General features: G+C 36.3%; 1 protein-coding gene across 12 annotated transcripts in view; it reads left to right on the top strand.

Annotated features, from left to right (window-relative positions):
• The window catches only part of dmd (dystrophin), a 2,688,357-nt gene that overhangs the window by 722,333 nt on the left and 1,948,161 nt on the right, over nt 1-17,863 (top strand). For all 12 annotated transcript variants that reach the window (XM_051926236.1, XM_051926244.1, XM_051926242.1 and 9 more), the window contains exon 6: nt 16,730-16,902. In XM_051926236.1, the coding sequence (XP_051782196.1) occupies nt 16,730-16,902 (173 nt within the window). The remainder of the gene's footprint in view (nt 1-16,729; nt 16,903-17,863) is intronic.

The following is a 17,863-nucleotide window of genomic DNA, read 5'->3' as shown; positions in this document are numbered from 1 at the left end:
AACATGAGTAATTTTAAAAACTTAAGACACTTCAAATAGAGGAACTTATACAAAATGGTGTTAATAATAGCTTCTGAGTAAATATATTAAAACTACCAGAACTACTAGAAAAAATTTTCAACTGGGCTAAGCTTTGTGGAGCAATTCTAATCTACTACTAATACTCTCAGGACTCTATCCATCTGTATCCTAGATATCTCCATGTTAGCTTTTAATTATTTGGAAGTACTTTTTATTTGAGTATAGGAAAACTAACCAGAATAACAATACACAGACAATGTAAAAATGGCAGCAAGAACTGACCACTGTAAGCCTTTGACAAGCTCATATTTAATGAGCTGAATATAGCCCATGTGATGAAAATACAAATTAACTTAATCAATGCAGCAACTTTCAGAAATCACAGAGATGAGAAAAGTAAACTTACATATGATCATTAATTAAAGTTCGGCTGCATTAATGCCAACTTTAGTGGCTGTTGTTAGTTAGTTGCCATTTGTTATGGAGAAGGCCAGAATACAAAATAGAAATATGACTGTTGTCATGGTAATGCAATTAATTCTGCATCAAGTAGAGCAAACACTGAATGCCTGTGATTATTATAGTCAAACCATGGTGGGGTTCCTAGATACAATTCCTCTTTCTTTGCTAAGGTGACTTAAAATTGACCATCAACTACAAACACAGTATTTAAGTTGCAACAGAGTAAATGTGGCTTCATATTTAATACATAAGATGCAGAATAATTAAAAAAATCATACACCAAAACAAAATTTTTATGCTGGTATTAATATTTTACAATGGAAATGTTCTGTAAGTGAAATAGGGTAGAAGCACTATATATAGTGTTTTAAAACTGGTGAGAGGTGCAGTTAGTCTAAGCCAATACTACATTTGGCCAGTATTATCTAAGACTGCTTGAGCCAATTGGCCCCCCTCTCACAACTTCATATTATCCTGTGGAGTATAATAAGAAAGCCGAATTTTCTTCTGCTCTCATTGCAATTACTGTATTGCCATCACTGCAGAGAGTTTTTCAAAATCATTTTATTTTTTTATTTTAAGATATAAATTTTGTGTGACTGTATAGTGTTGGTGGTTAGTGTTATCACCTTAAAATATTTACACTCTTTGTATGGCTTTTGCATTTTCATAAATTCAGTGGGTTCTCTCTGGCGGTTTAATAATAATAATAATAATAATAGTAGTTTCAGTTTACTACTTCATTCTAAAGACAGGCTTACAGCCTAAATTGACCTGACCTGATGTGAGTGGAGTCTCACCAGCGATGAACTTGCATCACATCCTGAATTAATCGCAGCTTTGTGCCCCTATTCTCTCAGATATGTCCTTGTGTTGCTCCATACCTCTTCAGCACTATGTGCATTCAGAAAATGAATTCATGTTCTGAATTTTTTAATTCCCCAAAAATATTTAACATAAAATCAGCAGACAATGTATTATGCATGGTTTTACAAATGAAAGATGCAGCAACTGTAGTTTTTACAGTCTCACAGAGCCATAACCAGATGTAGTAAGATTAGAATATTTGTCCCTTGTTCCTTCATAAGCATTGAAAGCTGAAAAATATGGATCAGAATTCTTGTATAACTATCCACACAACTTGTCTTTTTAGCATACCTAAAAACAGTTATGAATTATTCCAAACAGAGGTTTTTTTTATGCCAGTCATATTTATTTTTGTTGCATCCTTATGTAGCGTTTTCATAGATTCCAGAGTTCAATATCATATTTTATATGAGACGCCATTTAAGAAAAAAAACTTGGTTTGTAAATACATAAATTGGTTCATATATATTTAGGTTCAGATACATTGGTTTAGATATATACATTGTTTTGAATATAATCTTTTTTTTTTTCTAAATAGCACCCCAATATATATATATACATTACCTCCCCTGGACCATAAAAGGACAGCTACCCTGATCTACATGGGGGCCATGGGATCAGAGCTTGGAAGCTCATCTCTGTTGGGGCCCATGGCCACTGCCAGGGGGTGCCCGGACAATTATGGAGCTTTGGACAGCAGCACTTCCGCCACACCAGGAATAGGAAATGTTTGTTTCCCATTGTATCAATATTTAAGAGGGGGTTTTAGAGTAACGGCCACATCCTCTTGGGATATATATATACAGTGGTGTGAAAAACTATTTGCCCCCTTCCTGATTTCTTATTCTTTTGCATGTTTGTCACACAAAATGTTTCTGATCATCAAACACATTTAACCATTAGTCAAATATAACACAAGTAAACACAAAATGCAGTTTGTAAATGGTGGTTTTTATTATTTAGGGAGAAAAAAAAATCCAAACCTACATGGCCCTGTGTGAAAAAGTAATTGCCCCCTTGAACCTAATAACTGGTTGGGCCACCCTTAGCAGCAATAACTGCAATCAAGCGTTTGCGATAACTTGCAATGAGTCTTTTACAGCGCTCTGGAGGAATTTTGGCCCACTCATCTTTGCAAAATTGTTGTAATTCAGCTTTATTTGAGGGTTTTCTAGCATGAACTGCCTTTTTAAGGTCATGCCATAGCATCTCAATTGGATTCAGGTCAGGACTTTGACTAGGCCACTCCAAAGTCTTCATTTTGTTTTTCTTCAGCCATTCAGAGGTGGATTTGCTGGTGTGTTTTGGGTCATTGTCCTGTTGCAGCACCCAAGATCGCTTCAGCTTGAGTTGACGAACAGATGGCCGGACATTCTCCTTCAGGATTTTTTGGTAGACAGTAGAATTCATGGTTCCATCTATCACAGCAAGCCTTCCAGGTCCTGAAGCAGCAAACAACCCCAGACCATCACACTACCACCACCATATTTTACTGTTGGTATGATGTTCTTTTTCTGAAATGCTGTGTTCCTTTTACGCCAGATGTAACGGGACATTTGCCTTCCAAAAAGTTCAACTTTTGACTCATCAGTCCACAAGGTATTTTCCCAAAAGTCTTGGCAATCATTGAGATGTTTCTTAGCAAAATTGAGACGAACCCTAATGTTCTTTTTGCTTAACAGTGGTTTGCGTCTTGGAAATCTGCCATGCAGGCCGTTTTTGCCCAGTCTCTTTCTTATGGTGGAGTCGTGAACACTGACCTTAATTGAGGCAAGTGAGGCCTGCAGTTCTTTAGACGTTGTCCTGGGGTCTTTTGTGACCTCTCGGATGAGTCGTCTCTGCGCTCTTGGGGTAATTTTGGTCGGCCGGCCACTCCTGGGAAGGTTCACCACTGTTCCATGTTTTTGCCATTTGTGGATAATGGCTCTCACTGTGGTTCGCTGGAGTCCCAAAGCTTTAGAAATGGCTTTATAACCTTTACCAGACTGATAGATCTCAATTACTTCTGTTCTCATTTGTTCCTGAATTTCTTTGGATCTTGGCATGATGTCTAGCTTTTGAGGTGCTTTTGGTCTACTTCTCTGTGTCAGGCAGCTCCTATTTAAGTGATTTCTTGATTGAAACAGGTGTGGCAGTAATCAGGCCTGGGGGTGGCTACGGAAATTGAACTCAGGTGTGATACACCACAGTTAGGTTATTTTTTAACAAGGGGGCAATTACTTTTTCACACAGGGCCATGTAGGTTTGGATTTTTTTTCTCCCTAAATAATAAAAACCATCATTTAAAAACTGCATTTTGTGTTTACTTGTGTTATATTTGACTAATGGTTCAATGTGTTTGATGATCAGAAACATTTTGTGTGACAAACATGCAAAAGAATAAGAAATCAGGAAGGGGGCAAATAGTTTTTCACACCACTGTATATATATATATATATATATATATATATATATATACAGTAATCCCTCGCTATATCGCGCTTCGCCTTTCGCAGCTTCACTCTATCGCGGATTTTATATGTAAGCATATTTAAATATATATCGCGGATTTTTTGCTGGTTCGCGGATTTCTGCAGACAATGGGTCTTTTAATTTCTGGTACATGCTTCCTCAATTGGTTTGCCCAGTTGATTTCATACAAGGGACGCTATTGGCAGATGGCTGAGAAGCTACCCAACATACACACACGCACACACTCACGCACACGCACACACACACACACACACACACACACACACACACACACACCAAGCACACACTAGGGACAATTTAGAATCTCCAATGCACCTAACCTCTATATATATATATATATATATATATATATATATATATATATATATATATATATATATATATATATACACACACACACAAACACAGAATGTATTCAGACAATTTTCTGCACAATTTATTGTCAATAAGCCTGCTTTCGGAAAGGTCAGTAAATTATTAAAAATCAAAAATTTTATGGTTAGGTGCATCCAATTTAATCATCATTGAGATGTGTCTAGATCTTGATCTTGATTGGATACCAACTGTAGTCATTTGAATTAATTGGACATAGTTTAGAAAGAAACATATCTGTATGTAAACGTGCTCACAATTAATACCGCATGTCCCATAGAGTGTACAAGTCGTGAAGTCCAAGGAATTCTCTGTTGACCTCCAAAATTGTGTTGAGGCATAGATCACGGCAAGGATGTAGAACCATTTCTAAAGTGGCTTTGAGCCAAGCCTCTGACTTTCTTTGAGTGACTTAGCCAAAGCCAAGACTTAAACCCATATACCATCTGTGAAGAGATCTGAAGATGACAGTTTACTTAGTCTTGCCTATCAGTCTAACAGAGCTTGAGAGCATATGCCAGAAAGAATGGGATAAACTGCCCAAATCCAGATGTGCAAAGCCTGAGGAGACTTCGGCAAGAAGACACAAAACTGTAACTGTTGCCAAAGAAGGTTCTACAAAATATTGAATTAAGGATTTTAATACTTAGATGAAAGAGACATTTCAGTTTTTGATTTTTAATAAATTTGCAAAGCTTTTATGAAAATGTGCCTTCACTTTGTAAATATGGGTTATTGAGTGTAGATCAATGGACAAAAATGGAAATGTATACATTTAAAGTTAAATCTATAATGCAATAAAGTGTGAAGAAAGTGAAGGGGTCTGAATGCAATACATCTATCTATCTATCTATCTATCTATCTATCTATCTATCTATCTATCTATCTATCTATCTATCTATCTATCTATCTATCTATCTATCTATCTATCTATCTATCTATCTATCTATCTATCTATCTACTGTATATTTTTTTTTGTTCTTTAAAAAAAGAAATATTTCAAGCTATTAGTTTATGCCAGACAATTTTCTGCTAAAGATAATAGAGTGGACAAAATCTGTCAAACCTTGTTTACAAGAGGTGCAATCATAAACTTTTTCACCTCTAAAACTCAGAGTGCTAGCATTGATTGTATTGTTTTGTCAACAGGGCATGAGCTGGAGGCTTAATTGTTTAATTCTGTCACAATAATGTTTAATCTTTGGTGATAGTGTGCTTGGATAATTTGTAATTTATAAATATTTAATTGACTAACTAAGCAAATTGACTGAAGGCATAGCAATCTTTTAAATTTCTGCAGCTTGGTTTATTTTATTTCCTGGCCATTACTGCAAACCACCCCCCATTCTTGGGGCATGAAATGTATTGATCAGGAAACTTTAATATGTATGCTCTCAAGCCCCCATGACTCCCCTCTCCCCTTTAGTTAAGAAGGCAAAACTTCTCATCTACCACCTCTTCTTTCTTCTAATTGAAGCATTGCTTCCATCCATTGTGAAACTTGCTTAATCCATTTCAGGGATAGGAGTTGAGATAGGATAGAATTGTCCGAAACAATAAAAGAATGTGATATACAGACATAGTAAGGATTATTGGCCATACACAGTTCAACAATTAATGCATATAACACTAAATAATTTGCAAGAAAGCCTGCTTTTAATGGGTGAATGATATCTATCATGAAAGATCGAGGGAATTGACATACTGTGAATAACTATGGAAATAATAGACATCTCTGTATAACATCTCTGTGTGGGTTAAATAGCAAAACAGCAGCTGAGGAGCTTGAATATTGTGCTTGGAATATAAAATAAAAGGGTGCTCAGGTCAAAATATTGAACAGTTAGACATAAGCATTATCATCTTATTTTAAAATTTATCTAAATACCTTTTATTGTTTTTTATTTACAGGTAGGCCCCCATTATATTAATTTATCTAGTTATGTAAAGATAAATAAAATGCCCAAAGCCACTCCTTACTCAGTATAGTGCCTAAAAGTGCTTTCTTCGATGATATATGTGTTTCTACAGAGCTTCATGTTGCTTTAGTTGGAGAGCTAGTGATCTGCTCAGATTTTTTGTGTTGCCTCCTTTGAATGCTATAATTTCCTTTGGGTTAATTTTGTTGGAGCTTTGCTTGGAAAATGTGAGTCTTTACAATTTCTGACAATCATCCACTGTGGCAACTCCTAACGGGAGTAGCCGAAAGAAGAAGAAGATTTGTGAGATTTCTGGCAGGACACACTCTATAATGTTTTATCTTTATCTGTGGATTGTGATTTCAGCAGTTAGACTTGAGCAAAGGTTAATAAACAACATTCATTAAAAACAACTAATACAATTTGCTGATAAATGTAGTGATTATAGAAATAGGATGATCACTTACTTCTAAACACTGATTTAGCTTTCAAATGTTAATTTATTACTTTAACTAGAAACCTTCATTTTCAGTTGTTTCAAACCACAAATTAGAGGTATTTCATTTCTCACTGCCTTTGGCTTTGACATGATTTCACTGCCTTTGGTATGATATCATATCTGCTTAAGCTAAACAGCTTAATGCACTCCTGAACGAGAGTCACAAACAGCAAAAAGCACTGAATTGACTAGTACTGTAAAACTGGAATATAAAAAGTTTGTAAAAAGCGAAAGCTTTCCCAGGCATGAATATTGCTAGTTTTTGTGTTGTAGTAACAGTTAACCAGAAACAGTACTGTGCATGAATACTTTTCAAATGCTCCAGTTTTTAAAAGGGTCTGCCATAATAAAGAGCAATTGTCTCTAATCAAACTTCCAGTGGTGGATCATATCCTTATGTGTGAACAAAAAAGTTTGTCAGCTCTTTGCCCTTAAGATCAGATACGTCAGCTGTAAGGTGTTGGCTGCCAATGGCTCTTTGATTTGTTTTATTCTGTTTCTATGTCTGTGGGTTCTTTACTTCTTGCAATCTATCATTGTAGAGTAAGGCAACTTGGTTATGTTCATGGTACCCAGATATTATTTTTAGCAACTCCAAAGTTACCAGACTCATTTTTGCTTCCTCATAATAGATTCAATATTTGCAAATGTCTACAAATAACTGAAATTGCAAGATAGGGGCAATTATAATGATCTCATTTTCTCCACCAGAAATTCTCATTCACAGAGGTATGAGCTATTTAAGTACACAAGAACATTTCCCAGACCTATAACATATTAGTCATCAGTCCTGCAAAGTTAAAATATGGAAATACTAAGCCTGTACTAAAACAGATTTACAAAATAGTTTTATACACACATCAGGATGTTCTTCTTTCGATCAGTATAGGACAAATGATCAATTAACTTATATATACATTTACCTATTAATATTGTGCTCTTTGTGCAGCATTAGAATATGCTACAATTCATTCTGTAATTCCAGCAATTCCTCTTGTTTACCTTTTCATGCAACCAGACTATAATGAACTTAGTTTTAATGATTTTAGATTTAAAATATTGTTGTTAGCCTCAATTACAATTAAGGTTTGTTAGCCTCGTCATTTCTTAAGCCTTCATTACAGTTGTTGCTGTGATGAATATAAAGATAAGCACACCTTCAATTAATATGTTTAAATTATATTAAAACAGTAAGTAGGTCTGATTATTGCTCTAAGGGACTTTTTATTTTATTTTTTATTTTTACCTAGAGCATGATTTTATGTGGGTAAATCTAAACAATCTGTTTCTATAAACATTTCTGAATGCAAAGGTAACATCAGAACACAATCCATAAATCAGCCTGTTACTGTACATTTCACAAAACAAAAATGTATTCTGTGCGAGGAAAAGTAAAACCAGGTTACACTCATTAGGAGAGAATTGGTCTGCAGTCTTTATTTAAATGTGGTCACTCCATCTGGTTTGAAATAGATGAACATCATGTCCTACTTCTTTTGAATTCTTTTACTTCTCCCTGATCTCTGGTTTTGGCAAAAGAAAATAATTAAGCTTCCTTTTCTGTCTGCCACTTCAGCGTACCATGAAACTTTCCAAAGATACTGCAACTTTAAACTACAGTATATTGGAAGTAAATATTTCAAAGAATTGCATGTTTATATTTAAATAAATGTAAAAAAAAATGAAAGTGTCATCCTTAGCAATTAACAGGTGAGACAAAAAAGCAAGAGTGTGGACAGTGCACTCCATTACATGTTTTTTCAGTGCTTCATTAAAATTCAGCTGCTTCTATTATGCAGTTGTACTTCTTGTGTGCAGAAGGTCTTACTTAGACATTTCCTCTTCGTTTCAATTGCATTTCAAATTAATTTGACACTGACATGTACTCCTCAGTTTCAAGCGGCACTCATTCCTTGGAACCATATTGTGTTAGCCTCTTTCATATGAGATATAATACATGGTGCATTAATGCAGTTCCAGTTCAACTTGTCATATTATAGACAACTAACCTATTATAACTAATTTAAATCATCCCCAAGTAAACCTATATTTTACAAATGTATCTGTTTCTTTTTTTGTTTAAATTTTATGTTTAAATTTTATTGTCTTTGAAAATGATTTAATTTTTGGGAAAACAATATACGGTAAAAACAACTATGGTTTCTTTGCAATATCAGCTTTGAATTTCTATGTTTTTCTATACTGTTAAACAGCACCAATAGTCAGTTGGTGCTGGTCAATTAGTTTTGCTAGTCAGTTGCTAGTCATTTGGTGGACTGTCAATGTGTCTGTCAGTTAAGCCAAACAATGACTTGCAGTGCTGTCATACATCACCATTTCGATTGTTCATTTCTGACCTGAATCTTATGTATACACTGTAGTTTACTGAACATGGCAATGTTCAATATTCTTAAAATAATAAGGGGAATCTTTACAGTGTCATTTTGTATTTATGTATATGTATGTATGTCCTGGATATGACATTAAACTGCATCCACCCTGCAAATGGTCCTCCAACTTAAGGAAAAACTTAAGGGTTAGTGGCAGGATTGGAATTCCAGCCGCTGTAGAAAACTTCACACAGCTCGAAAATGGTAGTCAGGACTTCTTTCTGTTCTCTGTGGGATTAAGTCGCCCGCTGTACAGCAGCACTCGGGTCCCAGCTTTGGCCCCTGGGTAGGCGTGTGGAACGCCTTGTCTCTCTGGCATGATGATCAACTTTACCTGTTGTTGAAGGAACTTCGTAAACTCCGTATTTCGGTTGCGGCCCTCTTTGAGGTTTGCAGACTTACGACTGGCCAAATCTCTGAAGGTGAGCACACCTTTAATTGGTCTGCTCACTCTGGTGGCTGTCATACTTCGGGAGTAGCTGTTGCTGTGATGGATCGGCTGCTTCCAATGATGTCCGATGTCACAATAAGCATATTATGAGACTCAGACACTCTCTGGGTGCTTTGTCTCTGGGTGGACTTGGTACTACAGTACTGGCGGTGCGGTGAAGGAAATCAATCACATCCTTGTGGGCAGACACTGGTGACTCTTACAAAAATTGCAGGGTCTACAGAAGTGCCCAGTTTGTGAATTTTGACCACAGACTTGTTGCTACCCTGAAGATCCAGCTTAGGTCCAGTTGGCTACCACTTACAAGAAGAATGAATCTGGGCCTATACAGACTCCAACATCAGGGTGTTTCTAATGTGTTTCCACGCAGTTTGTGTGAGGAACTTGCAGGCTTGGGTGTGACTGTTGAACCTAATGTGATGTAGGAGACCTTTTGTGATAAGACCCTGAAGGTGTTGCTGGTGTTCCCAGAAGGATGTGTTTCATCTCGCAGGGCACTCAGGATATCATCGAGAGGAGTTGCAGTGCATGGCTTGATGGCAACTCTGGTATGTACTGGGAACTGAGAAGGACAAGTGTGAGGGCTCTAAGGGCAGATAAGGAGGCATTTGTTAGAGGAATCTGTTAGCGAATGACACACTGTGTATGGCCTAGTGACCCATGTCCCGCTTACAGAGGAATCAAAGCATTATGCACATCTGAATCTGTTCCTCAGAGACTCACAGTCAGGGCAGGTTATGGAATGGTCTTTATGGGTGGCACTGCAATTGTGAGCCGCTGGGCCGGCTACTTTGAGCAGGTTTTTAAAGCTGATTCTCCAGCTAGGACATTGGATATATCTGGGTTCACAGTTCTCGAGGCTGATCCTCCAATTAGCTGTAAATCAACCAGTTTCACTGACATTGCACAGGTGGTGAACCAGCTAAAGGTAGAGAAGGCTGCAGGGATCTGTGGTATCCAGGGTGAACTTCTCCAGGCTGGTAGTCAGGCTGTCCTCCTTACATTGCAAGCAATCTTTGCTTCCATTTAGGAGATGGGCATCATCCCAACTGACTGGAAAACGGGACTTGTCATCCCTATCTGGAAAGGGAAGGCTACAGAAAGGCCTGGATTGCGGCAACTAAAGGGGGATAACACTGTTTTTGGTGCCGGGTAACGTCCCAGCAAGGGTCATCCTGAATAGGACCTGTGATCACTTGTTCACCTACCAGTGACCAGAGCAGTGTGGTTTTACAGCTATGAAGTCTACCATTGACCGCATCCTGGCACTGAGGGTTGTCATGGAGCGCAAATGCAAATATCGGCAGAGTTTATTTGCAGCCTTTGTTGATTTTTATAATGCATTCAACTCAGATGATCAAGCTGCCCTGTGGGATATCCTGAGACTTTATGGGATTCCCCATGAAGTTGTTGGATATCATGGCCAGCCTGTACACTGGTACTGTGAGTGCTGTTCAAAGTGGAGGAAGAACCTCTACATTTTTCCCAGTTGATTCTGGGGTTCATCAGGGAATGTTCTTGCTCCTACTCTGTTCAATGCTTGCATGGACTGGGTGTTGGGCAGGGTCATGGGGTCCAGCGGATGATGATGATGCTGACGGAGTCCTCATTGCTGAAGACCCGAGTGGCTAGACCAGGCCAAGGGGACACCTATGTAACACCTAGCTGTGGCAGACAGATGGTCATTTTCATGGGGTGGGACTGGATCGTGTGTCTGCCTGGGGGGTTGCCATCCAAGTTGTTTTGCCATGTGGTGGGTGTGGCAGTGCACTGTACCAGAGCATGCTCCCCAACCTGACCTGAGATATGTGTGTGTGTGTGTGCGTGTGTGTGTGTGTGTGTGTGTGTGTGTACTAGCTATTGTGACTACCAAATACAAGTAATAGAATAAATAGAATAATTAAAAAATATTTGTCATCTCTTGCCCTACATGTACCTTCAGCACCTTTTCTCTATATTTGCATGTGGAAATATCTCTTAACCAGCACACTTTTTCTCGAGTATGTTCTTGTAAAGCCTGCTTTTCAGACGCCATCTGCTTTTATACTTACCATCTTTGACTCTCTCACCATGCCTCATATACCTTTATTTCTTCCTGTGTGTCTCACACTCACACTTCCTCTTTCGTCACGTCACCAAAGCTAATGACTAATCAGATTGCTCAGAGGGATTGGACACACAGACCTTTGTGTTTCTTCATAAAGTAGATACAGTATATTATTTCTAAATAATGAAATTTGTTTTTGTTACTAAATATATATACTGTATATATATATATATATATATATATATATATATATATATATATATATATATATATATATGTAATGTTTTAGTAACAATTACATTTAATTGAAGTTGTTTTTATACATTAACTGTTCCCTCTCCTTATATGCATGCCTGACATATCAATATTTTATTCTAGTGTATATTACACAGTTTTCATTTTTGAATATATATAACTTTGCTAAAATATACTACAAAGAAATGTACTATATTTAAAGTACTTGATCAATCATGTCCAATTATGCTGGCTGTCAAGAATATTTTATTCTTCAGTGTATATCAGTTATTCACAACACATAGTACTAGAAGTCAGTATTACATATTTTCAACTTACATAAACCAATGTTAATCATTGTTAATATTTTGTTTCATCTGTCATTCACACATCACTTCGTTTTGTGATTACGACAAGCAATGATTATGTGTGGGTAGAAGTTATTAAATGAGCCAGGCTTCAGTTATAATTAAAGCAGTCTGTCAGAAGGCACCTATGAGTAATTGTACTGTATCTGACCTGGTTAACTTTGTTTGGCAAAGCATCCAACAGGTTTGAAAATATCACTGTGGGAGTTGGCGTTGTTCCCAGTAAAGGAGAAAAGGCAATCAAAACAATTTCTTAAAAAAACAAAGATTCTAGAAATAAGAATACCTAGTTCATAAGTCAAATGTGGAATTTGTAATAGTCTTGCTTTGTAGTTTAGATAAAAACTCATAATTTCAAAACTTGTTATTAAAAATGTAAGCATGCATTCAAAAATACCTTATGACTCTTGTGCATTACTTTTTCCAGGATTAGAGATTTGTGTATCCCACAGTGTGCAGACCCATACGTTTATGTGTACTTTCATTGATTTACCTTCTCAGAGACATAATTTTAAAGTAAGCAAATGCACAAACACGTAAATAGGTGCCTAAATAAAACTAGAAGCAGTATAAAAAGAAAAAGATTGAATTCTGATTATTGAATCTGTGTTAAAATATAGAACAGTTCTCCTGTTGACATAGACCAGGAATTAAAGTAGCCTGTCCATTATATACATGTTCCTTCATGACTTTCTACAATACCAGGTAAGAGAAACACATCTATTGAAGTTTGCAAGCTACCAATATTGACTATGTTTGGTGTATTAAAAAAAACACTACCAAATATTCCTTGTTTATGGAAGCAAGAGCTGCCTGTATGATATCAAGAGGACTTTTGACTTTGTGCAAAGCCGAGAGGATAAACGGAGTGTGAATGTTGTCTCTTGTATATATACATTACAAGTTAAAGGAAATGAGTTTTAGTGAGGAGGTACACCATGGCTTTCAGGAGGAATATTAAAATGCTACAAAGGTGTTTTCAGATATGCAGCCTCCAATATTCTGAGCAACCTACAAAGGACACAAACAAATTTGTCTGCTTGTTACAAATCAGCTGAATTTTTCCTTAAGCACACTGAGTAAACAGGATGCACTGCAGGTTACAGTATGTAATGTGTACTTTCTGAAAAAGTAAACTACACTTTGTATTTATTATTTTATGTAGCTCTCAGTCTTCTGTCCAACACAAAGGTAAATTTCACTGTATTCCCATTATGATCACTAAATCGAAAAGCTGTAGAGATGAACTGACAGCCATTATTCCTAGGAATCACTGCAGATGCTCTTTGCTTTTCACTACCACAGCACTAGCTACACAAATCTTTGCTTCAAAATTGGCCTGTACTATTTTCTCCCCATCTTGTGGCTTTCATCTACAGTGGCACTAAAAAAGCACACTGTGACAAATGCATGGTAGAAAAATGCAGCTAAGTACTGGGTTACCATGAACAAAACATGCAAAACAAAGCATATATTATGAGAAGTTACCAAAATGGAGAGAGAGCACAAAGCCATAAGAATTAAAGAGTAACTATAATATGCAATATACAGCATCACATTGGTGGTGATTAAGCTGAACATGCCTGATTTGACTGGCTTTGACATTAGGGGGAAAGTACAAGCTCCAAAATAGGAGAGACAGAGAATGTCAACACATGTGTGTCATCCATGTCTGCTGACATTATTACCTTCAAACAATACCTTAGCATAAAGTCCCGGACCAGTAGGCTCCAAAACAGCTTCTTCCTTCAAGCTGTTAAGATGCTGAACTCTGCATAGAGACTCAGCACCTCCTCCCTTCCCCACATTCATGCTGTTGTTCCTTCATCCCTACATTCCTTTGCACCACAACCATTTTGTGTTATTAGTATTCATTGTATAGCATACAAACTTTTGGTTCATCTAAATGTTTATTTATGTGATGGCTTTATTTTGTACAATGTGTGACTGTTGAATTGATATATAAATGAATTTATGTGTATATTGTACTGTGTAAATTTGCACTCAAATTAATATTACTCTACTGCCTTGGACCTTACGCACAGGTTTGTTTTTCACTCACCTGTAAATTCATGTTAAATGATGTAATAATCAAGTGTCTTTAATTTACATGCTTTCGTCTTATCTCTCCATTTATGTATGGTATTCCTCCTCACGTTTTGTTTTGTATATGAAGCTATTAATTGGACAATACAGATATCCTTTACTAGATATGTGCATTTTTTACTCTGCGCATTTATCACAGCGTGTTTTTGTTACAGCTATTTGGTCTCACATGTTTTTGTCGGCACGCCATCTTTTTCATTACTGAAATGTTTCTTGTAATTGGAAATAGTATCTACAAGCTGTTTAACGGCTAAGTGCCTACTTTAACTTAATAGTAATGTAACAAAGCATCATACAATGGTGCAGCTATATAGCCTGCAAATACGTTAAACAATTGGTTTTTTTTTGTTTTTTTTTTTTAAATAGAATTGTGATGTCATTTGTCCCAGATGATTGCTTTGTTAATTGAAGCTGCATTTATTAATTTCACACACCATATCTTCCTGCTCCGCTTGCAATGCATGTCATTAGGGCACCAGTCCATGAAACCAAAGACATAAAACCTACCAAACATCCACTTCAAATTGTCAAAATTTCTAGTTTAATAAAAGATGTCTTCAGTATATGCATGAGAACAAAATAAATTGGAAGAAATTAATTTTATTACAGTTTTTTGGCACTTTTTTTGAGTGAAGGACACATGTTCTTTTCTTTATTCGCAGTCACTCATGTGGGTTGATTTTTCACATAAACAATTGTAAACATGTAGGAGGCAAGGGAGCCAATTGGAAGATGTCTGTAGTCAGAATTCATGAATAAGCAGTAGATAAAATGCAAATCTGTATCTATTTGAAAAAAGTGGTGTGTAAAAGCAAGTATACACGAAATAAAATTAAAAGTTTTAGACTTGCATTAATCATCAAAATCCCTCCAGTAATCCAAAAATTTTGAATCTATGGCGAGTAGCATATGGGTTGGATGTTACAACCCAATGTGAAGAACTTTGTTGAAAGTTGGAAAAATTGCGTTTCCAATTATGTTTATCTGAAAAGAACAGCATTTCAAATATTGTTAAAACGAGTCATTGTCCTGTAGTCGCGTTAAAAAATAGTGCTGAAATGTTAACTAGTAGGATATATTTTTTGCTAGCTGTGTTATAAGCAAGTATTAAGTGACTGCTGTTAGGTATGACTGAATGTGTGAATCAGTAACATTCAAATATATGTCTTGTGAAAGCAGTAATTTCTAATATCTGACATTTTAACATTTTATCTAACCAAATAATCACACCTCTGCCAATTTAGACCAATAATCAGACTTAGTTTTTATAAATGTTTTCCATTTAACCACAATCTTCTCTGCCTATCTATTTTTGGAAAATAGAAAAAGTTCAGCAGAACTACATAGATTACATTGCTTATATTTTTTTTCTCTCAGTTACACAGATCATGGACTCACAGGACTACACATTCAATTTGCTGTACATAATTAGGTTTTCAAATAGTAGCAGCAAAGTCTCACACTCAACAGGACAGGCATTCGTTGTCAGTGGGCATTATTTGACATTTTCTGCATGTGTGCCACAAATCACCACTTGTCATGTGTTAGCCTCACAGCAGCTTCAGGCTGTAAATTTTCCTCCATATGTCTCATTTTGCTGCTTCCTGTTTATTCTTTCATCATTTGTCTGGTGCAGCTCCTCATTGGTATATTTTCTCTCATATAGGTAAGGCTCAACAATGAGATTAAATGATTCATCACCATCTTTTTTATAGTTGGATATATTGGTGGTATAGGTGACAGCTTTCTAAATCCTTAGAAAAAAAAATGACCCGGAAAAAAATAGTATAGCCTAAGTGCCAGAAAAATGGAAAACTGATTTTGTAACTATAGGCTTTATAATGCCAACTACTGTCTGTGGAAAATGGAAGTAAGAGAAGTGACAAGAAAACATAGAGTTTAGCTGTGATGGAATGTTAGATTTGGATTTTATTTGATTATAAGTATAGTCTTTAGATGTGAATCAACACATTGGAATATTACCCAATTTACCCTTATAAGTTTTAAAGTATATGTTTCACATTAGGTCTGGTCATTCATTGCCATGTATCATGGGCTCTGCAGGGAGACATGTGTAGTATATTAGGCAAATTACTAAATACATCTTCAATGCAAGAGCTTGGGCAAAATTGAGAACAAATAACCTTAACTTCAAAAAAACAAAAATTACTCTTTTATGTAATTTAATGTTAACTTCGATAGTCAGCTACTTTTCCTTAACCTCACACAATACCACTAATAACCTAACAGTGAATAACTATGACTTGTATTGACCAGCTTGTCACTTTTGATAAAATACAAAGAAACTTCTATCACTTAGTTCAGGCCTTATTGAAATAAATTGTTTTCCTTCCTATAAATAAATTGATTAAAAATAAATACATTATTATAATAGATACACTATGATTGACGTTAGTTTGTAAATGCATTTGTTTTTATATTGGCACTTCATGTCTGCAGCTTTGTGAACTGTGTAAATTGCCTAAAATGACAACTAATGACACTTCTTTTTATTCTTTAGGTAAAAGATGTAATGAAAAATATCATGGCAGGTTTGCAGCAGACAAACAGTGAGAAGATCTTATTAAGTTGGGTACGCCAGTTAACTCGGGACTATCAGCAAGTCAATGTTGTCAACTTTACCACCAGCTGGTCGGATGGGATCGCCTTCAATGCACTCATTCATAGTCACAGGTAAAATTCATGGGCTTAATTATATTTTCTTTTATATTGGGGTCTGTCTTGCTTAGATTTAATTAGATATATGATAAAACAATATTCAGCTTTCTGGACATTCTGAGAGACCATCCTTTTCTTTTCTGTTTTTTTAATTTAATTTAAAGAAAATAATGCTCCATACTGTCAAGTCTAACTTTCACAAAAAGAAAATAACATTGCATATAATTAACTCAAACTTAACAAACCAGAATTCAAGAGAAACAGAGGAGAGCCAACAGCAAGGGCAAAACTTTAAAAACAACAAAGAAGGGAGAATGTCCTTTTCCCCGATATAAATACTTATTCTAAAATTGTATTAATTATATCTTGCCGTATTTTAAACAGATCCTCTAAGTGAGAATTAGATTTTTTTCCAATTAAGTATCCTCCTTTTCAATTCAGGAAATTTTAAAAGAGCACATTCTCCACTTGGAAGCACTGTTCGAATATATAAGTAAAATGAATATTTAATAAATCCATCCATCCATGCATTATATCCTAACTACAGGGTCACGGGGGTGTGCTGGAGCCAATCCCAGCCAACACAGGGCGCAAGGCAGGAAACAAACCCAGGGCAGGGCACCAGCCCACCGCAGGGCACACACACACCAAACACACATTAGGGACAATTTAGAATCGCCAATGCACCTAACCTGCATGTCTTCAGACTGTGGGAGGAAACCGGAGTGCCCAGAGGAAACCCATGCAGACACGGGGAGAACATGCAAACTCCATGCAGGGAAGACCTGGGAAGCGAACCCGGGTCTCCTAACTGCAAGGCAGCAGCGCTACCCACTGCGCCACCCTATTTAATAAATCTGAAATAAAAAAAACATTTCATTTATAACAAAAACATTATATAGTAAGTACATACATACTTTCAAGTTAGGAAAAGACAGCTTTAGTGTGCATCTGCAAAGAGAAAGATAAGTGATGG

Source organism: Erpetoichthys calabaricus, chromosome 4, assembly GCF_900747795.2.
Source record: "Erpetoichthys calabaricus chromosome 4, fErpCal1.3, whole genome shotgun sequence".
NCBI lineage: Eukaryota > Metazoa > Chordata > Cladistia > Polypteriformes > Polypteridae > Erpetoichthys > Erpetoichthys calabaricus.
This window is presented reverse-complemented; position numbering and strand designations above follow the sequence as displayed.